This window comes from Colletotrichum paranaense (assembly GCF_030867605.1).
Source record: "Colletotrichum paranaense strain IMI 384185 chromosome Unknown Scaffold_1.1, whole genome shotgun sequence".
NCBI classification, from domain to species: domain Eukaryota; kingdom Fungi; phylum Ascomycota; class Sordariomycetes; order Glomerellales; family Glomerellaceae; genus Colletotrichum; species Colletotrichum paranaense.
Genome location: NW_026848959.1, coordinates 4,361,358 through 4,386,617, shown reverse-complemented (window position 1 = coordinate 4,386,617; position 25,260 = coordinate 4,361,358). Strand labels below are relative to the sequence as shown.

At 53.6% G+C, this 25,260-nt stretch overlaps 10 protein-coding genes across 10 annotated transcripts; 6 read left to right on the top strand and 4 right to left on the bottom strand.

The window, feature by feature from the left end:
- Positions 1 to 443: 443 nt before the first annotated feature.
- Positions 444 to 1,459, top strand: CPAR01_01513 (uncharacterized protein; the record flags this gene model as incomplete). The annotated part of the gene is made up of 2 exons (XM_060485802.1): positions 444 to 707; positions 776 to 1,459. The coding sequence occupies 2 exons, from the start codon at positions 444 to 446 to the stop codon at positions 1,457 to 1,459; spliced, it is 948 nt and encodes a 315-aa protein (XP_060356659.1).
- Positions 1,460 to 3,214: 1,755 nt separating this feature from the next.
- On the top strand, positions 3,215 to 3,559 carry CPAR01_01512 (uncharacterized protein; the record flags this gene model as incomplete). The annotated part of the gene is made up of 1 exon (XM_060485801.1): positions 3,215 to 3,559. One exon carries the CDS (start codon positions 3,215 to 3,217, stop codon positions 3,557 to 3,559), a length of 345 nt encoding a protein of 114 aa, XP_060356658.1.
- A 646-nt stretch (positions 3,560 to 4,205) lies between these two features.
- CPAR01_01511 (zinc carboxypeptidase) lies at positions 4,206 to 5,653 on the top strand (the record flags this gene model as incomplete). The annotated part of the gene is made up of 3 exons (XM_060485800.1): positions 4,206 to 4,536; positions 4,651 to 4,995; positions 5,061 to 5,653. The coding sequence occupies 3 exons, from the start codon at positions 4,206 to 4,208 to the stop codon at positions 5,651 to 5,653; spliced, it is 1,269 nt and encodes a 422-aa protein (XP_060356657.1).
- Positions 5,654 to 6,300: 647 nt separating this feature from the next.
- CPAR01_01510 (endo-beta-1) lies at positions 6,301 to 7,864 on the top strand (the record flags this gene model as incomplete). The annotated part of the gene is made up of 2 exons (XM_060485799.1): positions 6,301 to 6,906; positions 6,974 to 7,864. 2 exons carry the CDS (start codon positions 6,301 to 6,303, stop codon positions 7,862 to 7,864), a joined length of 1,497 nt encoding a protein of 498 aa, XP_060356656.1.
- Positions 7,865 to 8,112: 248 nt separating this feature from the next.
- CPAR01_01509 (amidohydrolase) lies at positions 8,113 to 9,771 on the bottom strand (the record flags this gene model as incomplete). The annotated part of the gene is made up of 1 exon (XM_060485798.1): positions 8,113 to 9,771. One exon carries the CDS (start codon positions 9,769 to 9,771, stop codon positions 8,113 to 8,115), a length of 1,659 nt encoding a protein of 552 aa, XP_060356655.1.
- Positions 9,772 to 11,140: 1,369 nt separating this feature from the next.
- CPAR01_01508 (fungal specific transcription factor domain-containing protein) lies at positions 11,141 to 13,940 on the top strand (the record flags this gene model as incomplete). Its single annotated transcript, XM_060485797.1, has 8 exons — positions 11,141 to 11,166; positions 11,243 to 11,267; positions 11,495 to 11,801; positions 11,891 to 12,355; positions 12,417 to 12,564; positions 12,620 to 12,697; positions 12,776 to 13,093; positions 13,163 to 13,940. The coding sequence occupies 8 exons, from the start codon at positions 11,141 to 11,143 to the stop codon at positions 13,938 to 13,940; spliced, it is 2,145 nt and encodes a 714-aa protein (XP_060356654.1).
- Positions 13,941 to 14,067: 127 nt separating this feature from the next.
- Positions 14,068 to 17,226, bottom strand: CPAR01_01507 (hydantoinase/oxoprolinase; the record flags this gene model as incomplete). Its single annotated transcript, XM_060485796.1, has 3 exons — positions 14,068 to 14,352; positions 14,428 to 17,096; positions 17,181 to 17,226. The coding sequence occupies 3 exons, from the start codon at positions 17,224 to 17,226 to the stop codon at positions 14,068 to 14,070; spliced, it is 3,000 nt and encodes a 999-aa protein (XP_060356653.1).
- A 1,215-nt stretch (positions 17,227 to 18,441) lies between these two features.
- CPAR01_01506 (uncharacterized protein) lies at positions 18,442 to 18,768 on the bottom strand (the record flags this gene model as incomplete). Its single annotated transcript, XM_060485795.1, has 3 exons — positions 18,442 to 18,534; positions 18,596 to 18,655; positions 18,715 to 18,768. The coding sequence occupies 3 exons, from the start codon at positions 18,766 to 18,768 to the stop codon at positions 18,442 to 18,444; spliced, it is 207 nt and encodes a 68-aa protein (XP_060356652.1).
- A 1,148-nt stretch (positions 18,769 to 19,916) lies between these two features.
- On the top strand, positions 19,917 to 21,581 carry CPAR01_01505 (acetylcholinesterase; the record flags this gene model as incomplete). Its single annotated transcript, XM_060485794.1, has 4 exons — positions 19,917 to 20,395; positions 20,464 to 20,968; positions 21,026 to 21,156; positions 21,203 to 21,581. The coding sequence occupies 4 exons, from the start codon at positions 19,917 to 19,919 to the stop codon at positions 21,579 to 21,581; spliced, it is 1,494 nt and encodes a 497-aa protein (XP_060356651.1).
- A 176-nt stretch (positions 21,582 to 21,757) lies between these two features.
- CPAR01_01504 (retinol dehydrogenase 8) lies at positions 21,758 to 22,706 on the bottom strand (the record flags this gene model as incomplete). The annotated part of the gene is made up of 2 exons (XM_060485793.1): positions 21,758 to 22,152; positions 22,211 to 22,706. The coding sequence occupies 2 exons, from the start codon at positions 22,704 to 22,706 to the stop codon at positions 21,758 to 21,760; spliced, it is 891 nt and encodes a 296-aa protein (XP_060356650.1).
- Positions 22,707 to 25,260: the final 2,554 nt, after the last annotated feature.

Sequence of the window (25,260 nt, the reverse complement as noted above, 5' to 3'; positions counted from 1 at the left end):
GCTCCGGAATCGGAAGTCGAATGGAAAAAACAGGGTAATGACGGAAAGAAAGTGGGATGCGAGCCTGATTTTGAGCGTGGGATGTCACCCGGGCGCCACAGAAATAGAGGCGAAGGGAAGATGCTTGATACGACTGTTGAAAATAGGGGTGTGCGTGACGTAATGAGCATGTCAAGCTCGGCACTCCCCTGCCAAGCAAAGTCTCCGGGCGTCGTGATCAATGTGCGAGGTGTGAGATGTGAGGTGATGTGATCATGCGCGTCATGTCACGATCTCACCTTAGCTTATCTGCACCTTAAACTCTCTGCTAACGCACTCTTGATCCATTTGAAGCAGATTACCGACAGATTGGATTGAAGAGATCAATACCTAGATACAACTCCATCGTAAACCTCCCTTTCGTCCAATACAGCGTCTCACTTATTATCGAAGAACCTCACATAATGAAGTGCATCGGCATCTTCCCCGGCTCAGGAGGCCTAGGCGGTAGCACCTACGATTACCTCTTGAAACTTCTTCCCAGCGACCACATCATCCTCATCAACCGTCACCCGGAACGAGTACCTCAAGAACACATCAAGAACGGCCTCCGCGCACGCAAGGCGTCATACGAGTCGAGCCCCTCTGATCTCGAGGCTGCGTTTGCCGGTATCGAGGTGCTCTTCCTCATTTCCTATCCAAGTCATGTGCACGAGTACCGCAAAAAGGTGAGAAGCAAAGAGCTTAAGTTGGGCTGGTCTCATCCACAAGTCGGGTGGCCTGACAGGATTCACAGGTGCAACTTCCAGTCGTCGACGCAGCTCGTCGCGCAGGCGTAAAACACCTCTTTTACAGCTCCCTAGCCTTCGGCGGCGACTTGCAAGATGAATCTGTAGCGGAGGTAATGCAGGCCCACCTCTCGACGGAGCGCCACCTAGCCTCCGTCGCGGCCTCGGACCCTAGCTTCACCTACACATCCGTCCGCGAGGGTCTCTACTCGGAGTCGTACCCAATCTACACCTCTTTCTTCGACATCAACTCTCCCTCCTCCTCGAACGAGATCCTCATTCCGCATGACGGCGCCGGCCCGGGCGTGGCGTGGGCGAGGCGCAGCGAGTTGGGGGAGGCGACGGCGAAACTTATCGCGCAGTACTCCTGGGACCCGGAGCAATTCCCTCACGTCAATAAAAAAGTCCTGCTTACCGGTTCGCGGGTCTGGTCTCTTGAGGAGACGGTGAGGGTGCTTAGGCGGGCTGTCGGGAGGGACGTGAGGATCCGCGAGGTGAGCGTAGATGACTACGTGAAGTTGCCGCAGGTTTTGGCGAAGTTCGGGTCGGTGGAGAAGGCGAGGACGTGGGCGACGGCGTGGGAGGCGATTCGGGCGGGGGAGACTTCTGTTGTGTCGGAGACGTTGAGGGAGATTATCGGGCGGGACCCGGAGGAGTTTGACGTCACGATACAGAGGTTGAAGCAAGCATGAGGGCATAGTCTGGAGGCACTTTCTCGATGACTTAGGTGGGAGTGTAGATGCGAACGGCTTCGTGGGCGTAGTGGGCTACAGTAGTTGGTCGGCCACTGCCTAACATCGACTTTGGGATTGCCGTGGCCATGGGACGGAGGGACTCGCGCACAGGACTTTGGACGAACATTTCGTTGCGGTACTTGGTCGAGCCAAGTCCAGATCAGCTGGCTGTCGAACAGAACGATGACTGAGGAAAGAGGCCGAGAGCGAAAAAGAGTTGGCTCTGGACTTGAAGGGGAGAGAAGCAAAGGGAAAGAGGGACAAGAAGAAGGAAGTGAGGACAAGGCCTATTCCCCGGCTGATCTCCGGCCAGCTTGCCCTTCATGAGCCGGCTAGCCCTCCAACCTCTCAACAATGGGCGATTGGTTTAGTGGTATAATGACCGCTTAGCATGCGGTAGGTCCTGGGTTCGATTCCCAGATCGTCCAATGTTTTTGACTCGCAGCTCTATCCTTGGGGTTTCCTTTTGGTACTGCCCTCATCAGCCGTCGGTCGCATCGTATGCTTGTTTTGCCTTGTTGTGTACTCCGTAGTTGCATTAGAATTGATGGAACATGAATATTTGTATACGCAGGTAGTTGACAATGATTAGGTACATGTACCGTAGTGCGCATCTTCGTCGCCGTACATAGCTTGCGCAAGGTAAGATGACAATGGGTTCAACAACACTATTGAGAGAGCGTCGTCGAAATAAAACTTTTTAGAAAACTCTGGGACGCACTGAGGATTCTTTGTTTATGAAGGGACGGCCACCGAAGCCATTCTGGCTGTTCAGTCGCGATTGCTATGAAAGTCACTGATGAGAAGAGTGCCTTTGTTTATGAATGATCGGCAGTCTCTGCCCAAAGCTGTCTTCAGCCTGGACTAGCGCCAGGGCAGCTATCGTCGACAATGCGGCCGTGGTTTCCCTGGGAATTCCCAAGCTTTTCGTATACCTCAGATTCAAGACATCAAGTACGTCGTTTCTTGTCAACTCAATACCGTAGTGTCCGTACTTCACTCTATGAAACTATGCGGACACCTCCGTCACTGATGGGAATGATGCTGGAGTGCTCCAGATGAACTCGTATTGACGCTGGGATAAGCAGGCGGGGGATCGTATTAGCGCCCCATCCACCAAATAAGCGTTTTAAACTTAAATCGGCACCCAAATGATGTGCTGATAAGGATGAGAAGAATGCCGTGCTGTGCCGTTCCCCCAATTCAAGAGATGCAGCTGAAGACATTCTTACATACCTCCCCTTCCGGTCTAGAACTCAGACGATTCTTCCTCCAAGACACACGGCGCAACTAGCCCGTAGCCTATCTCAATCAAGCTCTTGTTGCAGGAAACGGGCTCATGCAACCCAGCAGGCCTCAAAGTCCAGCTTTGCGTGCTTTGCCCAACCCCCAACCGATCGCCAAAGTCCCCTTGAATCCTTACCGCCGCGCTACCCCGGTTCCGGCAGGTCGGTTGCCCGCAGTCCGGCACTTGACCTCCTGGATCTGTCCAAGACTCCAAGTCTCTAAGGAAGCTCGCGGGGGCCACTGACAGCCAGGCACTGCGGTGTTCTTTGCTTGGGTCGCATCGGGGTCCACCACCAGTCCTACCAGCCCAATTTATCTAGGTCTTTATTCCACTTGCTTAATCAAGTCTTCAAGGCCGACCAGACGATGCAAAAGGTCCATCAAGCGCGCTTCTTCAAAGTTTGTGGTCTGCTATTCGGATTCGCCATGCCGCTCCTCCCGTCAATTAATGTCTCTATGAAGCGTGTAGAATCTGCCCGTGTAAGCAGCCGCCTCCCATTCCAAGGGTTGCGTGCTCGTCTGATGATGCAAGATACCCCTGGCCAAGATAGACACGCCCAGCCACAGTCGAATGCTTCTCTCCAGGCTTCCAACCTTCCTTCTCCAGGTCCCAGTCCCCTCGCATTCCTCTCCGCTCTCCTCCGCCCGTCTCCCAAGCCTGTGATCTATGCGCCATCAAACGCAGAATCACCAGCCAGTCGTGTCGGTAGCCGTGGATCTTCACTCCCATTTACCTTCCCCCCTGAGCGCGGAGAAGCGAGCTTGGGGTAGCACCACCTCCAACTTTGAAGATACCACCTGCATGTTCCCTCCCCCTCTTACACCGCAGAGGTGGGGACTTTTGTCTGCAGCTTGTTGCCGCATGTCGTTCTTGCGTTGATCAGGCAGGTCTCTCAACTAACAATCCATCAGCTAGAGAAGGTAGGCAACATTATCGGCGTCAAGAAATCGAACAAAGTCAAACGAGAAAAGGGCACAGACAGGGCAGACAGGGCAAACTTGAGATACCAAGATACTTTTCTCTCGAGGCGGGCCGCAATGGCCCAAACGGGAAGGTTGTAAGAGCTGCCCAGGCGATCCCCGACGGTCCGATCCTCGTCATTCATCCTGTTCCTGTTTCCCGTTGGCTCTGCCGTCGAAAAGTGTCCATCTCAGGCCTGGAAACTATGTTTTTCTGCTTTCCCCTCTTATCCTCAATCCCTGGTAGTAGTGGTTGGACACGACTCTCCTCGTACCTCGTAACACCGTACATAAAGGAGAGCACACCCGTGCGATCCTCAATCTTGGCGATGCCTTCTCTCGTGCACCCTCGCTGAACTCATTACGCGCGGTCGCCATACACTCACTCCCGGCCAAGCTCCTCCTCTCCCTCAAGAGTTCTCTTTCTCGTCGTTGAAAGTAACATACCACCGCAACGATGAAGTCCCTCGCCGCCCTCTCCACCCTCGTCGCCGCCGCGACCGCCGCCTCAGTCGCCGGCGCGAGCTCCAAGCGCGTGAGCTACGACGGCACCAAGGTCTTCCGCCTCTCTGTCGGAGACGAGGTCGACAGAGTCAACGGCGTCGTCGACAAGCTCCAGCTGACGACCTGGAAGGGCGCCCCGAGAGCCGGTGCCTTCGCCGACATCGTCGTTCCAGCCACCGAGGTCGAATCGTTCAAGGCTGAGGTTGCTGGCATGAACCTCACCACCATGCACGAGGATCTCGGCGCCTCAATCGCAGATGAGTCTGGCTTCTCTGTCTACGCTGGTAAGTCTTGACACCTCTCCAAGGCTGGATGCCTCTCCACCTACGCCACACGGCCATCCCACGCGGATGCAATCTCGCAATATGCCAAAGTTCGTCAACTAACTTTTCTCTCAGTCGGCTCCGCCAACGCGACCTGGTTCAACTCGTACCACGCGTACGCCGACCACCTTCAGTTCCTCAAGGACCTGGTCTCCTCGTACCCCAGCAACGCCGAGATCGTCACCTCGGGCTCCTCCCTCCAGGGCAACGCCATCACTGGCATCCACATCTACGGCACCTCAAAGGGTACCAAGCCCGCCGTGGTCTTCCACAGCACCGTCCACGCGAGAGAGTGGATCAGCACCATGGCCAACGAGTACATTGCCTGGAACCTCCTGAGCAAGTACTCCTCCGACACGGAGATCAAGAGCTTCGTCGACAAGTACGACTTCTACATCTTCCCCGTTGTCAACCCTGACGGTAAGTCCTCATTCCCGCTCAATATATCACGTCAGTGAACCCTCTCGCTAACTGTCTTCATCAAGGCTTCATCTACACCCAAACCACCAACCGTCTCTGGCGCAAGAACCGTCAGAGCACCTCCGGCAGCACCTGCATCGGCCACGACATCAACCGCAACTGGCCCTTCCAATGGTCAGTCACTGGCGGTGCCTCCACCGACCCCTGCGCCGAGGACTTCAAGGGCCTCTCCCAGGGCGACGCCCCCGAGACCGCCGCTCTCTCCGCCTGGCTCGCAAAGACCAAGTCCGCCCAGGGCCTCAAGCTCTTCATCGACTTCCACGCCTACTCCCAGCTCTTCATGACCCCCTACGGCTACTCCTGCACCGCCGTCTCCGCCAAGAACACTGAGCTCCAGTCCCTTGCCAAGGGTGCCGTCGCCGCCATCAAGGCAGTCCACGGTACTTCGTACCAGTACGGTCCCATCTGCACCACCATCTACAAGGCGACCGGCAGCAGTGTCGACTACGTCAACGATGTTGTGAAGGCCGATTATACCTTCACTCAGGAGCTTCGCGACACGGGTAACTACGGCTTCGTCTTGCCTGCTGCCCAGATTGTGCCTACCAGCGAGGAGACCTACGCTGGTGTCCGCTACTTGCTCCAGAACATGAAGTAAATGGCGCTCGGGTATAACTTTTGGACGGTTTTTTATATGAGAACAAAAGCCTGATGACACCCCCTTTCATGTATCTAGTTTAACCAACCCTTTCTGTAAGTATTCCTTCAGAACATGAACAAATAAACAATCTGTACACATCAACTTTCCGTCGCAAATGTCGACCTGTGTTCTCAAACTTGTTCGCAAGCCAATCCTGTGTTTCGTTTCCTGCATGGCTTGGCCTATTAAACATAAGAACATCCGTCCAAGCACGGCCCGTTGGCACGCTGATACGCCCTCGGTGCCATGGAACCATCAAACTTCAGACGACTTCTCGGCTGCATGTGCAAGCAAAGGTGGCCAAGCACGAGTTCTCCGCCGATGTCGTATGAGTTCCTGGGCGTTGCTGGATAGGAGGGGAAGAGGGCCCGAGCTAAGGATCTTCCTACCTTATTTTTCTCTTTGTGCCGTCATGTTCTTTCAGTAGTCGTGCTCGTGCCCCGGATTACTTCATTCTTGTCTCAGAAGTTCCTTTGTCACTTTCAAGACTCCCTATACCAAAAGCGGCTTTCGAGAAGAAGACAATTTCAACGCTCTATTCGAAGAAACACCAAATAACCTCATGAAGAATACAACTGAATAACAATACAAATAACTTACACTCAATGCGTCGACTCTTAAGTCTATCGGCGCTGCTAGCAGCCCTAGCAATCCCGCTCTCTACCTTCGCCGAGCTCACTCGCCGCGAGCTCCAACCTCTCCCGCTCTCCGTCCGTGACCGTGACATCGTCGATGCCCGCAACGCAACGGTCGCCCTCGTTGGCGTAAACTGGGCAGGACACGAGCGAACCATGCTGCCCGAAGGACTGCAATACCAGTCCATCGCCCACATCGTCAAGCGCATTGCCGAAACCGGCTTCAATTCTGTTCGGCTAACGTTCGCCACCGAAATGGTGGATGACATTGTCGACCGGGGCGGCGATGTAGATCTCAAGACGACGCTCCAGAATGCGCTGGGCCCGGAGAATGGTACGGCTATCTTGAAGCAGATTCTCAAGAATAATCCATCTTTTAGCGAGAGTTCGAAGAGGCTTGATGTGTGGGATGCTGTTGCGACGGAGCTGGGCAGACAGAAGATCTACGTGCATCTTGATAATCATGTTTCCAAGGCCGGCTGGTGTTGTACGCCGTATGATGGGAACGGGTGGTTCGGTGACACGAACTTCAATACATCCAACTGGGTTCGCGGGTTATCCTATATGGCAGAGCATGTAAGTTGCAACTTACTTCCCTAAAGCACCTGATTTCTTGATCGTCCATTGGCTAACCTTCACGCAGGGGAAAGCTTCAAATTGGACAACCTTCATCAGCATGGGTCTCCGCAACGAACTCCGCGACCCCTTTTCCGCATCCCCTCCTCCTAGCCTGGAGAACACGACCTGGACGACGTGGAAGACCCGCATGGTGCAAGGCGCGAACGCAATTCACGCCGCCAACCCAGACGTTCTCATCTTCTTTGGCGGGCGCATCTTTGACTTTGACATTTCGGCACCCGTGCAAGGGGAGTTTGCTAGCGAGCCCGGGTTCAACTTCTCCATTGCCGAGTTCTCGTTCAAGAACAAGTTCGTATTTGAGCAGCATCAGTATGACCAAGGGCTTGTTGATGACTCATGCACGAGTTATCGGGATATCTTGACGGCGTTTGGGTCCGATGTTATGACTATTGGGAATAACGGGACGACGAACGGGACCATGACGAACGGGACGAGTAATCGAGCGCCGTTGGTTATGACGGAGTGGGGACATGATCAGACCGACGAAAGCGGCGCGTTCAAGGATAAGTTCCGGAGATGCCTGGTTGACTTTATGGTTGACCGGCAAATTAGCTGGATGGTATGGGTCATGGGTGGAAGTTACTACACGCGTGAAGGTGTGCAAGACAAGGATGAGCCTTGGGGTGAGTCTACTTTCTTCGTCGAGGAGATGTCGATGATTGCTAACTTCTCTGTGATAGCCCTTCTTGACCACAACTGGGATGCTTACCGCGGGAAAGCTTCTATCCGACAACTCCAGCATGACATGGAGAGGACGTACGAGGCCTTCCATCAGTCTATGCCTGATGCTGGAAGAAGTCCAGGGAATCAGCCAAAGAGTGTCGCAACGTCCTTTTCGTACAGCATGTCTTTGGCTACTTTGATAGGCATCGTCGTAGCAGGTATCTTGGCTTAGAAGAGATAGAGTGTCGGAGGGTAGAGGAGACGCTGTGTTCATTGTGCATACTCAGATCTGCAAGTCCTGTTGGATTCTACTATTGTATCTCGCCATCACCCAGGAAACAGTCCACTCAGGAGCCTTGGGTACAAGACTTGCTCTCCAAGTCATTGCTATTCACCATATCTGCTGTATGGCCAGGCTCGTCGTGAAACTCAAACTATGGACAATGTCTAAACAACACGGAATCTATGCCTACGTATAACCTACTTCCTACCAGAAAACACCTGCTTTCCCTCAAACCAAGTCTCCAACGTCTTCGCCTGCAACGCCTTGCTCGGATCCCAATCAAGATCGAAAATAGTCAAATCGGCCTTCTTCCCAACCTCGAGTGAACCAACCCGATCCTCCAAGAAACAGCTCCTCGCCGCCCCCTCCGTCGCACCCGCCAACACGTCACACAACGACAGCGCAAACTGCGGATTCACAACCGTCTCCAGCTCCGGCTCCCGCGCAGACCGCCGCGTCGTGGCAATGTACAAGTTATCAATCACATGATGCGGCGCCGTCGGCGCATCCGACCCAATCGCCACGTGCGCGCCCCCGTCAGCAAAATCGCTGTACGCAAACGCCCGCCCGCACCGGTGTTCCCCGATCAGCGTCGGCCAGGCGCGGAGGATCGCTGGGTCCGAGTGGACGGGCTGCACGGAGGCCGTGATGCCGAGTTTTCCTAGGCGCTTCGCGTCCTCGGCGGTTGTGACTTCGAGGTGCTCGATGCGCGGGCGGTGTTTCGGTCCGACGTGCGCCTCCAGCACGTCGATCGCGTCCGCGACGGTGCGGTCGCCGATGGCGTGGAGCGCGACCTGCAACCCATGTTTGGTGGCTGCTTGTACCACGGGTGCCATGTACCGCTGCGACCAGACGGGGTCGCAGTTGTCGCCGTTGTGGCTGTAGGGTTCCTTCAAACTCGCCGTGCAGCCGTCAATGATGCCGTCGCAGACGAGCTTGATGCCGACAAGGCGGCAGTCCGGGTCCGTCTCGAGGTTGAACTCGCGGGCCAGCTCGGCGGCGCGCTCGACCTGCTTAATGTTCTCGGCGTCGTCGTCCTTGGGGAGGATCATCCAGTAGGCTGCGAAGCGGATGGGGAACGGGCGGCCCGCTGCCTTTTCCTGCTTGCGGTACTCCTGCAGCGCCGTCCAGCCGTCCTCTTCCATGGCCATGTCGATGAGACCGGTGAAGCCTGCGGCCGTGTAGTCGTTGATGGCCGTCTCGATGGCGGCGATGCGATCCTGGAGAGTCGAGGTGCGGGCCATGTAGAGAGGGATGAACTTCATGCTCGCCGCCTCGGATAGCAGACCGCTAGGTTTACCCGTCTTCGGATCGCGAACAATCTCGCCTCCGGGCGGGTCGGGCTCGTTCTCGAGATCCAGATCCTTGAGCGCGGCTGTGTTACACCACGTCGAGTGCAAGTCCTTTGCGGTGATGAGGATGGGTCGGGGGTCGAGGTCGTCGAGGAGGGAGGCGAGGGGCCCCTCGGGCGTCATGAAGTGCATCCATCCGCTACAGAAGATGCGTTCGGCTTCCGGGTGGGCGGCGGCGTGGTCTCTGATTGTGGTTCGGATGTCCTCGAGAGTCTTGCAGTGGGCGAGGCTCAGCTTGAGAAGCGCCTGACCGAGTTGCGTCAAGTGGATGTGTCCGTCAACGAGGCCGGGGAGGAGAGTGTGGCCGCCTATATCGCGGACCTCTGCGCCAGCGTCGATTGCGGACTTCACCTCAGATGCGGAGGCGTCACCGACAAAAGTGATGATGCCATCTTTAATCACCAGCGCTTCTGCAAAGTTGGCTTCAGAACGCTGACCTGCAGGTGCTTTGTTTGACCTAAAGATCTTTCCGTTCTGGAAGACGACGTGTGTTGAAGCCGTCATGCTGAGTGGTTGTGAGAGTTGAGTTATTGGCCCTTGCAGTAAGGTAGGTAACACTACGCTAGAGAGACGGGAGGTTCTGTAGTCTGCACGGCGCTGTGTAACTTCGAGCAACTTTAGTATACCTAACCCCTCAGCCTAAGAGTTGTTCCAGCGAATAGCGCATGCAATACGTGGCCAAGATCGCGAGGAGGGGTGAACTAGTTGCATCATCCTCGTGATAGCACTGATAGCTTAGATACGGGCTTGATGGCGGGGTGGCATGCGGGGTTGAACCGTCCTGATTTCCGACGTTGCTCGGCCGGGCCCTCGGCGTTGCAACTGTTCAGGTGGGGAGTTGATTTGTGCTGTCAAGAAACGACGCAGTTCCTCCGTGATCGGCCTATGGAGATACATATGTTGGGGCGAAGAGTTGTTGAAAAGATTTGAGGAATCTAGGACAGGCTTGACAGGCTACCCGAGGTTCCAGCGTATAGTAGGCGCATCAAGATGCCAAGTTGGCCGTGTTGCGGGCACAACTCGACACCATACCTCGCGTCACGAATGCCCCGGCTGGAAACCCTTTCAGGACTCTTACCCCTGTCTTAGACGTTACAGAAACACACTGCTTTCTGGAATCTGAAGATTCAACAGGAATATCATGCTGTTTGGCATGCCAGTGACGATCACTGTTCCACTTCGCTCCGAAATATGAGAAGCGCGTCGCTTGTTACCGCTCGCAATCAGCCACTCGCCAAAACATTCCCTACTCGTCAGGGCCTGGCGGCCAAGACAATACGCCGTCATAGACAACTGCAGGCAGCCACTTATAAGCCGTTGAAATAGACTCTCCTGGCTTACTTCAGTCGACCAAGTTTGGGCCTCAACCTTTCCATCTCAAATCGCTGCGGTGATTTGGAGCCAGCAAAACTTCGGCTCCAATCGCGAACGGATCTCGTTGCCCCGGTGATGCTCATCTCCACGGAAGAAACCCCAGTAGTGTGATGGCCCCGCTAGGATCTTGAAGGATTTGATTGATTCTATCTATAGAAAGAGGTAGGCGATGAACCTCATCCGACTAATCAGAGACTACCTATTTCACCTCGTAAATGATGGACTCCAAATGTCTGCCTAAGTATCAGATACTAGCACCCATTGAAGCCTTGACAAGGCCTTGCCAGACATACTGCACCCTGTCTTTCTTCAATAGAAAGCGCTGAAGACAGCCAGGGGTTTACAACGGTCTGAACTGTGTCATGTGACTAAGCCGTAAGTTGTCCCGCAAATGGACATGGTCGATCCCATTCAAAGCGCGCTATTGACGCTGTTTTTTTCGATCGTGTTGAAGAGCAGAGAGAGGGTCGGTGCAACTTCTCCGCGCAGGAATGCGAAGATGGAGAAGAACCAGAAACGAATATCGTAAGTCATCCGAGAGATTGGGAAGAAAAAAGAAAGTTATGATGTAAGACCACCATCAGCTAAACGAGTATGCAAGGTGCAAGCGGTGCCAACAGAGAAAGGTACTTTTGCTCTCCGTGTTTGTTCCCCCTTTTCCCTGACCCGAGTCCGCCCTCCCCCGGCCTACTTTCCCCCGACTCTCGGCTTTTCCCCGGGTACTTGGGATCCGTACACGGCACCGCTCCGGATCCGTGTCCGGTCGAGGAAACCCGTCCGACCAAGTCTCCTCACCCGCTATCCGACCTGTCCCCCGCGCTGACACCTGACTGATCCATAAAAATGCAAATAGATCCGCTGCTCCCGCACCTTTCCATGCACAAACTGTTCCACAGCATCCGCCAAATGCGAGTTCCGCGAGAGCGACTTCAAGCGGCCGCCCGTGTCCCGTGAGTATGTCGCGGCTCTCGAGTCACGCATCGCCTCGCTCGAGAGCTTGCTGGGCAATCTCAAGGCCGCCGACGGCGATGAGCGCACCCACATCCTCGACGACCTCGAGGTCCAAGACTATGTGCCCTCCTTTTCCGGCCTGCCCTTGGCGGATGAAATTGCGCTGAGCGAGGCCATGACCAAGGCTTCGTTTCAGGAAATGACTGACGGTATTTCCTTGTCCCTTTCCTTTTCGTTCTCCTTAGTGCCGGGGTCTCCATCGCCTCTTGGCAACTATCAGTATTCTAATCTCCTCCAGGATCCATGATCTACCACGGGCCAACAAGCATCTTCCAAAACGAAGTCAGCACCTCCATGTACCCAACCAGCTCCTCCGCCGCCTCGAAGCCCTCGGCCTTCCACGAGGACAAGGCCAACCTGACCAATCAGACCATGCGCCTCTGCATCGGCCTCTTTTTCTTCTGGCAGTACCCGCTCTTCATGTTCATCGACCGGGAAGCTTTCATCCAAGAATTCGAAGAGAACCCCGTCGACGGCAGTTTTTGTTCGCCGCCCTTGATCTACGCATGTGCCGCTCTGGGTGCGCTCATGTCCAAGGATCCGGAAGTCCGGCCCAGGGCACAGGAGTTCGCGAACACGGCGCAGACCATCTTGACCACGGATGAACTGGGTATTTCGAGGCCGACCTCGGTGCAAGCGTGGTTGTGTCTTGCATACTATGAAACTGGTTTGAGTAACATGTCCAAGTCGTGGCTGTACACAGGTAAGAGTCCTTCATGAAGTACCAAATTGCTAGAACTGTGATCTGATGTAGATATCACCAGGCATGGCCTTCAGAATGGGTCAGGACCTTGGCTTGCAAAGAGACCCTACACACTGGGGCCCAGAAGAGAAGCCGAATGAGGCGAATCCATTCCCATTCAACAACGAGTTCCGACGCCGAATCTACTGGGGATCTTTCCTGACGGACAAGTGAGACATCTATATGATTCTCAAGATGCTCAGTCTAACGTCTCTCCTCTCGCAGGATGTTCAGCCTCTTCCTAGGTCGTCCAACATTTATGTACGAGAACGATGCCGACGTGAACATCAACGAACCTCTACCGTATGTTCCATTCCCAAACCCCACTTCAAAATCTACAAGTAATACACATTGGTCACATACACTGACACAAGCCAACAGACACGACCCTCCAATCTGGGAGAACTGGCTCTTCTCACACGACCTCGGCTTCCTCAAGACCATGCGCCCAGCCGGCCCAAAGCTAACGCTCCTCTTCAACCAGCAGATTGAATTGGCCCGCATAGTTCACGACATGCTATCCCAAACTTTCGCGCCCAAGAAGATGAAGGACCCAGCGGCGAGGAGATGGAACGAGGTCTCCCTCAACAAGCTCAACGCCAGGCTCGTCGCGTGGCACGAGGCGCTGCCTACCAACATGCGATGGAAGAAGTGGTTCACCAACAAAGACATCTTGCAGCCCAACGTGTCAATTCTACAGTACGCCCTACGTCTTCTCCTGCGAGTGTGAAGGATGTCCCACTGAGCTCTGCTGATTATGTGCACCAGCATGTTCTACCACAGCACTCGCATCTGCCTCAACCTCCCCTTCCTAGCCTCCGTCCGGCACATTCCCTCCACCGCAGACCTAGCCGACAACGACGACGACGACCCCGAGACATCCTCAAACAACCCGATCATCAAGTCGCTCAGGATATGCCAGTCCTCCGCGCAAGGGATAGCCGACGTCCTACAGCGCTTTAAGAGCCAGCACACGCTCGGCAACGCGCCCCTGATCTTCGTTGGAGCCACCATCGTCGCGACGAACGCAGTGCTGGTGACGACGAGGCGCCAGATGGGAGGCGGAGGCGTTCCGCAGCTGATGAAAGACACATTGTTGCCTGTGTTCGACGGCGCGCTGGAAGACATGTCTGCTTCGTATAAACTTGCGGAGGAGGCTAGGGCCAAGGTCCGGGTTGCGTTGAATACGAAGGAGCAGCATAGGTATGATGCGGGAGGAGGACAGCAGTCTGAGGTCGTGCCAGTTGGAGTGGATGGTGAGGCTGCTCGTAGCGATGAGCCGGTGGCAGTTGTGGTTGATCCGGCGCTCTCGGGCTCGGTCCCTCCTCCAGTCACGACGGCGATCGGTTCGGGCTCGACGACGGAGACAGCAGAGACTCCCAGCTTCATGAGTCCTGAGCAACAAGGGTGGCAGCCTCTGAGCGTGCTAGATGGAGAAACGGCTTTCTGGGGGAACATTGGCAACGACATATTTGCAGGCTCAGAGTTGGAGTATCTCGACGGTGTGACGGAATTCGATTGGACTGACCGGCCGCCAATACCTTGAGCGCTCCGGTCACACATTTCGAGGGACAGTCTCTATCACTTGAACCAAACAGCATCGTCATTTCACATTAACGATTTCTTTTTACTCCCATCTTCTACGGCGGCTCTAGCCCTCCCTGATGCCTGTATTACCACTTGTACTGGCAATTCGTGCAATTCTCCCCGCCGCACCCGTGACGGAACTCCTCAATTACGCTGACGGGCTTCACGTACTGCAGCGTCGGGACGTAGTCGTGTTCCAGCCCAAAGACTTTAGGCCCCGCGATCTCGAGCGCTCGTTCAGTGGCCCAGAGCGGGTGTCCGGCCATGATCATGACGGCGACCTTGAGACCGTACCGGTACTCCTGGACGCCGATGGCTTCTCCGGTCGACGTGTCCAGGAGGAAGATGAGGTCTGGTACGGTAGCGAGAACCTAGACATGCCAATGTCAGTATGGGAATTCTTAAGACTTGATGAGTAAAGAGAAGCAGGAGGGAGATTGACTTACCGTTTCGATGCCACTCTCGCCCTTACCCAAAACCCCCAAGTTCTCATTCATGAACGGCACAACAACCTCCTTCAACCCCTCCCCAATACGATCCGTCTCGGTTTCCATCTCGCTCTCACTAAGCCTCTCAACAGTGACCTTGCCCAGACTATGCGCTGTCGCAGTCAACGTGCTTTCCACGCTCCGGATCTTACCCTGGAACAACACCCGCGCGCTTCCCGGCCCTCCCGCGGCCTCGATGATGTCCTTCGTGACAGTGGACACCGTACCAGCCTGCTGCGCCAACGCCACCACACGACCCAGACGCCACGCGAGCGAGTACGTGTTGGGAATACCCACCTCCCGCATCAGCTTACCCGGGATCGGACGTCCCGCGGCGCCCGCGGCGGAGCCCATGGCCACGCAGGCGTCGCGGATGGCGATGCCGGCCGAGGTCTCGTCCGTCTGGGTGGCTGGGATGACGACATTGTGGCCGGTGCCGCTGCAAAGGGTTACGGGAAGGAGCTCGTTGACGGATTTGGCGTGGATGTACTGCGAGACCATTTCGAACTGGGGGTAAGCGCGTCCCATCATGTCACCGTCGACGGTTGGGATGTCGTAGTAGCGCGAGCTTCCCCAGATGAGTGTGGCGACTCCGTTGGCGCCGCCAATTTCCGTGGCGATGAGCCTCTCGAACTTGGTCTTCATCTCTTTCTCCATCTCTTGCATCGCGTGCCATACTCCATCACCACCCGGCCGCTCGATACTTACAGCAGGCGTGCCAACGCTAGCGACCGGCGGCATCATCTCGTCGTCCTTGAGGTCCTCGATCCGAATAATCTTCATAGATTCGCCCTCGGCCAACAACTGCTTCAGCTGCAAGTATGGGGCGTAGGGAGAACCACCACCGCCACAGCCTAGGATGTAACACCCGATGGACAAGAACCTGAGATCAGTCTCGGAGAGCGTCCACAAGCCATTAGATTCGACCTTGGGCTTGTAGCTCTTAAGGTCAACGACCTCGTCTTCCGGGTGATCCTCCGCGTCCTCGGCTTCGTGCTTTTTGGTCTCCTCAAACATCTCCTCGTCGACCAGCTGATCAGGCGCGGCCGTCTTCACCATCTCCGAGTACACGCGCTTATGGTCTGCCGGCAGCGCAACTTCAATCTTGATGGACGTCTGGTTCTCGACGTAGGGAACACCCGCAATCTCCTCGTGAAGGACAGTCACGGAGCTCTCATCACCGCCCTTGGCGACTGCGTTCTGGATAGCCCGGGCTTTGACTTCTGTGATGCCCCCTTGGATGTCTGAGCCGTGGATAATCGTCTCAGCGGAGCCGTAAATCTTGGCAATAGATGCGCCGATCGCATTCGCGACACCGGCGTGTTCAGGGACTACGACCTTGCTGACGCCTGTGAGCTCCGAAGGGCAGAGAATCGAGCCACCGCCGACGAGGATGACTGTGCATGGTTCGGGAGACAACTTCGCGCGATCAATGACGGCCTCGAGCATCTTGCGGATACGCGCCTTGCCCTTTTCGACAACGTCGCTCGCCAGAGACACAGCCGTGGTGCCAATCTTAGCACCTGACGCGACTGCGACATCTGTAGCGGTTGTGATATCGCCTCCGAAGGCCAGGGCCTTGGTAATAAGGTCGTGGCCTACGCTATCAGGCCCAACAGCTACGGAGCCGTCGTCCGCGCTATGGAGAATAGAGCCTCCTCCCAGACCGATGCTCTCGACGGAAGGCATCTCCAGATTCACCTTGACGCCGGCCAGTGCCGTATAGCTCTTGGACAATCTAGGGTATCCGTTGCTCAGCAGGTATCCGACGTCGGACGTGGTGCCGCCAATGTCCACGACGATGCTACCTGACTTGTCTATCGAGTCCCTGGCGAGGAACGCAGCGCCTCGAATGGAATTTGTTGCACCCGAGGAGAAGATCCTGATGGGGGCCTGCATGGCTTCTGAGAAGGGCAGAAGGTGGCCGGCATTAGAGGTCAAGTACAGCGGGCACTGGAGACCGATGCGTCGCATAGCGCCGATGAAGGCTCTGATGGTGCGCTGCGCAAAGTTTAGAATCGAGGCGTTGAGAATCGTCGCATTCTCGCGGGCAAGGAGTCCCGGTCCGGCGATGTTGTGCGAGAGGACGATGTTGACATTTTCGCCCAGCTCGCTGAGCAGGATCTTGCGGACCTCATCCTCCTGGTGGTAGTCCTTGTCGGTACTGCATCCGATGCCGATGACTGCAACGTTCTTGAGCCCCTTGGACTTGATCTGCCTCGCCTGCTCGCGAATAGACTCCTCGTCGATGGGCCCGATGAGAGTGCCGTCAATGTTGCAGCCGCCGGGGATGATGGCCGAGTGGCCGTTGATGATGCGCTTCAATGCCGAGGGCCAGTCCGCAAAAGGTGGGGTGCCTGTTGAAAAGTTGTGAGATGCCAAGCGGAGGACAGCAATCTTTTCCACACGGGATGTGTCTCTTTCAATAATGGCATTGAGGAAGTGCGTCGTGCCGATGGCGAGCGCAGTGATGTTGGCGGGGTCTGCAGTTGACTTGTCCAGCAGAGCTTTCAAGGTGGCCTGGACGGAGTGAGTTACGTTTGACGTTGTTGGGGCTTTGTGAGATGCGACAACAGCATCCGTGCTGGACTTTGAGACATCCAAGAGCACGCTGTCAGTGTTGGTACCTGTGAAGATGATTAGTCGCAAAAAGTGAATAATTGTGCATTGATCTGTAGGTTTAAGCCGGGATTCTTTGAAAAGTCTCTTACCTCCAACGTCGACTCCCACCACCAACGTGCCGTCTGATGCACTCATCTTACTTGACCAGCGTTGTTGACTGCGGGGTTTGAGGGGAATAGTGGAAGCAGCTCGCACAACCAGCAGCACCGACCTCACTCTACTTCCGAAGAGCGCGAAACTTGATCTCAGCAAAGCGATCTTGGGCCAGCAGGGCTGTTCGTCAGTCCTTGGTAGTACGTCAGGTAGGTAAGATAGTGATCGTGGGGTGATGAACTTGGAGTCCTTTTCGCTGTGGAATGATGTAAAGAATCAGCCGCGCGTGTGCCGTGTAGTGGGGGATCAAGTATGAACCGAGTCAACATCCGTTCTTCGGCGGCTCTCTTCAACTGTTTGTCGCACAGTCGCACCAATGCTGGAACGACCCTCTCTCGCTTATGCAAGTGTAACCACTTTTGCAGGTGCATTCATATGGGGAAGGTCAGTCGGGATGTGGACGATCGGAGCCTCGGATTTATCAGATTGATCTTATCTGCACAGGCGTGACGAGGTACGTATTCGTAGGGCTATCTTGGCTATCAACCACCAGTCCAATCACACAAACTCATGGCTACCCACATCGTGACGTACCATCAAGATGCCCTCCCTCATGGGGGTTCGTGTTGGTTACATAATCTCACTTGCAAGGCTCTTCACAGGCGAATAATGAGTGTTAGACTGTCAGAATCACAATCTCTGCGACTATCTCATCGGAAGTCTTTCTCAGACTCTTATTGCGGATCCCCATCAAGAGCCACTATGAGTTTAGAATCGGCGATCCCAAGTGTTACTCCAATTATCATTCTATCCATTCGTCTCAACATCTTGAAAAAGGCTTCAACATCTTTCAAAAAGGCTTCAAGTTTTCTACTTTTCAAAGTAAAATATCATGAATCGCGATTGGCTTGACCAGAGATTCCCAAGCAGATGTATCCTTAAAGACTGCGCGATTACTACCATCCCCAGCAAGACGGAAAATTGCGAACTTGGATCATCATGATATGCTAGATTCTCATCATCAGAAGCATACTAACGAACATAGAGGGCGTGCTAACGGTATTTCAATGCACTCCAGACTTAGCATTGGTCCACACTTGGATGCCTCTCTTGCCCAAAAGTGAAAGGAAGCAGAAATTCTAGATCCAAAGCTTTTCTGCTGTCACCAATGCCTGATTTCGACGAACATTTCAGCACCACGGCTCCCAAATCCGGTAACGCCATTCCTTGATGACCTCTCCATCGCCAACTCGAACCTTAGCAGGAGCGTCCATATCCATCAAGAGTACAGCAGTCTGCATGGCAAGGTCCTCCGTGCATAACGTTCAGGCAGTAAAAAGCATCGCCGTTCTACACAATTAGCATTAGTAGTGAGACACAACGAAGCACGCAAGGGAAGTATAGAGCTTACATGCTTATCGCGAGCCACGTTGTCCTTGAAACAACAGTCATCTTTGCTGCAGAAGGCACTCTGAATCAAAAGTCAGCGTTTCGGAAATACGTCTATTGGGCCACTGCGGTTCATCTTACCGCAGAGCCAAGCAGCGTGGCTGTGAGAAAAAGAATAACGGCCTTGATCTGCATTTTCGAGGGAAGACAGGGTGGGTGATTTGCTAAATTGGTAGACGTCTGCAGTTGCTTGTTGAGTTGGTCTCTGGGACGTTTTCGGTACGGGCCTTCTGCTTTTATACTAGAAAACGGCATTCACAGCTCCAACTCGAGATAGCCGGCTTCTCAATAGCCGCCCCTTGCAAAGGCACCGGCTTTAGAAAGCGCTGGTCATGAATATCCATCCCTAGTGTCCTCTGCTTCCTACGTTAGTCAATACTAATAGTGCGAAAGTAAACTTTTTACTCTCGTCTAAAACTCTCCTTTTGTTGAACGGGCCCTAAGATGGTCCAATTCACACCGCTTAGTTCAGTCGTGGCGGCCCTGCTGATGATGCCTTGTGTAACAAATGGGTAGTCTCGAATCTTGACTCGACGATGAGCAAGTCTCACTTATGCAAGCAATTCGTGTGTGCGTTGTTACACCTCACATGGCAGTTGTTCAACATCACTGGATCCTCTTCAACTCCACTGTTCCGTCAGACAAATGATTTGGGGTTTGCGCCTCGTTGTACTCAATTGTATGCGAATGAACACCGCATTCCTATGTTTGCTAGAAAGCAAGAGACATCAGTTATTCGTGAAATGGCAACCATCCAGGGAATCAAGACGCTGCTTACTATGCTATCAATTTACAGCTATGCGGAGACATTTGCATTACCTATGGACGAACCTCAGGCGACATCCTCCAGCAAATGGGTCCGCTGCCACAGTGCTGATAGAGCCTAAAGTGAACCAGGATCCAGGGACCATTCTGGAGTAGTGACAGGGCCGTCGACACGCTATGACACCCAAGGATGAAGGACAGCACTTTGATGGATATTGCAGATACAAAGAGAATCTCAAGAAAAAGGATTTAAACCGAAGGAGAAGAGTCCTGACGCCACGGTATGTGTAAACCATTCGGGACCGTAGAAACGACTGCCTATTCAGGATTTAATACTCCGTACTTATGCAATTGATCCTGCATCCTTATGTGGAGTTCCATAAACATGCCCTAGACCAGAGGACAGAACCCGCTGACAGCTTGTACCTTGTCCTGTGCATACTGGAGAGGGCCTTTCTCGTCAACCTCAACGTCAGACAACGAGGAGGAGCAACCTGCAACACGTGAATCAATCAATCATGTCTATCATCAGTGAAAGCAATTTTGGAGTCGACTATGTCACAGTAAACTCAACCTTCGGATCCGTCAAAGGATTCATCAACAGAGACTACCCAAACGTCGCCCAATTCCTCGGCATTCCCTTCGCCGAACCGCCGATAGGGCCGCGCCGATGGTTACCTCCAACACCGAAGGCTCCAGTCGACAGCATCGATGCCACAAAGTTTGGATTATCTTGCCCTCAACAGCTTGGAGGCAGGCCGTCGGTCTATAATACGGATGTGACTGAACACCAGATCCGAGACGACACTTCCGAGGATTGTCTTTCTCTCTGCATTTGGGCACCCAAAGATGCGGTCAAGGAGGGGTTCACGAAGAAGTTCCCTGTGATAGTGTTCATCACCGGCGGCGCATTTCTCGTCGGCGGCTCTACGATTCCTTATCAGAATCCAACGCCTTGGGTCGAGAGCAGCAAGCGCCACATTGTTGTCAGCATCAAGTTAGTATACCGAACCTCTCGGACCATCCCAATCCCAACTCGAGATCTATGCGCTTACACGAACCCAGTTATCGACTGAACGTCTTCGGCTTCCCCAACGCCGCGGGACTCTGCTCTGATGAACGAAATCTAGGATTTTTAGACCAGCGGCTCGGGCTGGAATGGGTACATGAACACATCGCCTCCTTCGGCGGTGATCCATCGCGAATGACGCATTTCGGACAATCAGCAGGCGCCCGCAGCATCGACTGCCACGCGTTCCTGCATCCGGACAAACCCCTGGTGCGAAATCTCATTCTCCATTCTGGGTGTGCACTCCCTCCGCTTCCAGTGAGCGACCCGGGATGTACGCACTTCAGTGCTCTCGCCAAGGCACTCGGTTTCCCGGGCGGTGATGCTGCGGCGGAGTTGGAGTTTATGAGACAGCAGCCTCCGCAAGAGCTCCTCGAGGCTATCCAGCATCACTGGGCTACTGAAGAGAAGCCTTTTCTGAGCTTCCGGCCCGTGGTAGACGGCTTTACACTATTTGATGATTATGAAGACAGGGCCAAGGCAGGAAACTTCAGTAAATTGGTAAGCGGAATTCGTTCTCTGATTGCGAGTTGATCATCACTAACCAGCTTCAACAAGCCTGCCATTTGTGGAACCACGAACGACGAGGGAAATTCAGTAGCTGTATATCATCCCGACAGGGCTGATTCATTTTGGGCGGAAAAGATCACAAAAGACTACTTCTTGGGACCTATGGTTGCCATGGCGCGGTACGAAATGCTCTCCTCATACATCCTGACAATCTCAGACTCTCAGTACAGCTGCTAACGATTTGCCGGGTAACAGAGCACGCTCAGCTCATGCGCCCACATTCCGCTTCTTGCTCAAAGACTATGCACCTGCTGGCACCAGCTCATTTCATAACATCAGTCCCCGACCATGGCTGCGAGCCTATCACAGCTCGGACATGCCTTTGATCTTCGGAACGCACGATTGGGCTCGTGGCCCCTCTACGCCGTTGGAAGAGAAGGTCTCACGTGTATGGCAAGATTTGTATGTAGCTTTCGCAGAAGATGGGCCGGATGGGTTGCGGAAGATGGGGTGGAATGATATGAGGGAAGGTGTGGGAATCGTGCTAGGTGGTGGTGAGAAGGGTTGGGAGACTGTCAGCCTGGAAGAGGTTGACAACAGGTGAGTATTGAAGAGATGGCTTCATGAAAGTACCTAGTGACAGCATGGAGAAGCTTTGAGACAAAGACAATAGCCCGCCAGAAGCGTATTATGTCTTGAGATCATTGTTCGGGGTTTGTGTATCAATTTCATGGCATTTGAACGGCCTTCCATGACGAGACTTGACTCTACATGAGGCGTTTACTTTTTCAAGTACACGTTGTTGCATACATCTCCGAATACGCCCATGGTTCTCTGCCACCCTCCAACGACATCATCGACTCTCTTCGCCATATCCCTTCCCAAAGGCAACATCCTCTCACCCTCCTTGCCCTCACCTACTCCTGTGCCGGTAATGACTTCATATATCACCTTGGCTGCCTTCACATGATCCCCATCGGCAGGAAAGCCTTCTGTTGCCGATGCAGCCATGATCTTAAAGACTGCATCTAGAGCACTGCCGTCGTAGTCCGAAGGCGTAGGCTTGCTCGCTAACCTGACCGTCGGCCCCATATTCGTGTCGAACGAACCGAGCGCAACCGTCAAGACGCGGACACCGAACGGAGCCATTTCTTTTGCGAGGACTTTGCTAACACCTATTGGAAATACCATCAGCCGTTAACTCGCGAGAGGGTTAAAGGCCATTGCACTTACCATCCATCGCGGCTTTCGCAGCCGCATAAATGCCCATCGACTCTCTCCCCTCCAACCCAGCCCCAGAGCTGATATTGACGATGACACCGCTGCCTCTCTCTCGCATAAGGGGGGCGACCGCCCTCATCAACCGGTAGGGCCCGAAGAATACGGTATCCATCTGCGCCCTCGTCTCTTCTTCCGTGAAACCTTCTGCCGGGCCATGGATGGACCATCCAGCATTGTTGACTAGCACATCGATCAAAGTACCAGCTTTCTCGAGGTCCGTGATGAGGCCTCCCGAGTTCAGGTCGTCAACGTCGAGCGGAAGCCAGCGGCCCCCTCCATCCTGGACTTCACGCACTAGGTCCGGCGTCTTTTGGGGGTTGCGCGAGGTGGCGATCACCGTGTGCCCTTGTTTCTGCGCCAGTCTTGTGAGAGCTAGTCCAAACCCGGATGAGCAGCCGGTGATGAACCATGTTAGAGGTCTTTCTGGGACAACAAATGGATGAGACATGGTGATGGAATCGCAGCTTCTGTATAGCTTTGGTTCAACTCTTCCAATAGCCAGCTCGTTAGCTTCTTAATTCGAACGAGTTTTTATCCTTTTTTTTAGAACTTGTACGCCCGGACTTTGAGGTTGAAGCCGAAGGTACTTAGATGTGAGCGGCCCTGCATCGGCCAGTGTCTCACGGAGAATCGGCCCTCGCGGACTTAAGCCAGATCCGGACTACATCCGGGCCATATATCACAGCGTACCGGCGACTGCATTTGATTCCCAACATTTGATCTTTACTATTAGCACTAAATACTTGCAGAGGCTAATCACCGGTTTGATAAATCCGAGTCGGTGAGATTTGACTTGACATTTCTCAGAGCCAAGCTTGCTGCAGGTTGGCGCGTGAGATGGTGCAAAGCGCAGCATGACAGCTCAATTCGTAGACTCAACCCGAGCATCGGATGGAGCACGTATAGAGTGATCGCTATGTTGGGAGATCGCTAAGGCAGGACTCTGAATTTACCTTGGTGCTTTAAGAACCTATAAAGTGTGGGATTTTATCGTGGCCCCTCTCACATGGCATGGTCATCTCAAGCTCGACCTTCATTGGGTCACTAGCTGACTTCTCTTTGTCGTCAACGTATTAAACATTGCCAAGCAAAAGTTGCTACAGTTTTGATCGAATCACAAGATCAACATAACGCGAGGAACTTCACAAGCTTGCGGAGGGGCTTTGGCACTTGGGGCCAGTTCTTGAGGTATCATCATCTTCATACCTGAAGCTAACAGAAGTACTATCGAAACTCATATGGAATAAACATTGTTCTCAAGTAAAATTTAACCCAGCTTTGCGCCTGAATTATGTTGGGTTGGCTGCTCTTTCTAGCCCCTCGCCGAACGAGCCTCATTTCTCGCCGGATAATCGAGTGCATTTTCATAAAGACTGAGGACATGGCAACAGCTGAAAGCACTTCAGTGCAAAAAAATTCAATAGCATGAGCTCAAACAGTATTCCTAGTCGCACTGTGTTCATCAATGAGTAAAAAAGTTGATTTGAAATCTGGGTACAAACAACTAATCACTTGTGTGACCGTGTGACGTGTCTGCCAGATTGGAATGGCCAAGATGGACTATTTATAAACGTGAGCTGGAACGAGAATTCTGAGATCACCGATCGCTGCTGCTTCCTTCGCTGCCTCGCATTAAGTAGTTTGTGGGATCAAGGTTACACGAAAACGACAGCACAAACTTGTCGGCAGTTGGCAGCTTGGCATTTGTGGTGATGATGATCTATAAGCGGCGTAGTTGGAGGAGCTCCGCAAACACCAGAAGTGAACCTCGTCCCCAATACCAGATTAACCTGACATCCGGCAAGAACCCCTCGAGATCGTAAGGTTGACGCTGCAGGCCACTCTGAGCAGTGGGCCAATCCATCACGAATGTTTCTTCAGCGGTCACGATACATGCACGGGGATGAAGGACGCCGGAGTCACCTCCGAGATCAACTCCGGTGGGTTGAATTCTTGGAAAGACTCGGACTCGGACATTGGAAGCAGACTCCTGGGTTCGCTGGGTATGTGGTTGCGGGCAGCGGCACAGCAATATTGCAATCATTGCAAGGGGTGAAGTCAGTTTTTGGCCGCAAACGCGGATACCTTTCCTGAAAAGGAAAGTTTGCGTACCGAGCGAGTGGTTTGATTGTTGATCGTGACCCTTGCCAAGCTTTTGAACTCTATTGTTCGTTTTTTCTAGCGCGATGTCACCTAAGTCTCGAGTGCTGTATTGGCAAGACAACAATGATCAATCCGATGCCCTCGGATATTTTGGCGTCTGTCGGTACCAACGGCTGCCAGTTGAGGCTTGCAAACTATTGTTCAGAAATGTTTCCTCAAACAAAATGTGGCTAGTAATTATGCAGTCAGTCATGTGTTGCTGGAACTCGGAAGACATGGGCGAAGTTGCCGGCGTGTCAAATGCAATAGACCATGTTGTCGCAGAGAATACCGACATGCCAGTATAGCTGTCAAAACCTAATGCCTCCCCCCACCAGTGTCGCAGCAAGATAGAAGAGGAAGCCATTTCCGTTCGTCTGAACTCTGTGCAAATCCCGGTTCGGGAGCGAACTCTGCCGTTCTAAATAGGAAGGACGAGAGAAAAAAGAGAGAGGAAAGAACTCCAGGGATTGCCAGCCATGAACTTGTGAGAGTTTGGTCGGACCAACAACGCAGGAAAACTTTCCTACTACATGATCAAGGTATGCATGTTTGCGAAAATCAGATTGCATGCTGCAGCCAAGATTGTTTGCTAAAACCACATGGCCATTCTACGCCGCTCTCTGGCAGACCAGACATGTAGCAGGGCTAGTAGTGTACTTCAGTCAACACCGAGCACCGAACCGGGTTTTCGGGCCCTTGGATCTTCGCGTTGCTCCGACGCCTGTCTCTGCTCCCTCCACTGACAGGATTCAACAGGCAAGACTGAATGTTAGACAAACAGGAGCAAAAATGGAATCAGGAGAAAGAAAAAACAGGGCCATTCGTTAATGTCTGACACGCCATCAGCCTACCACTCA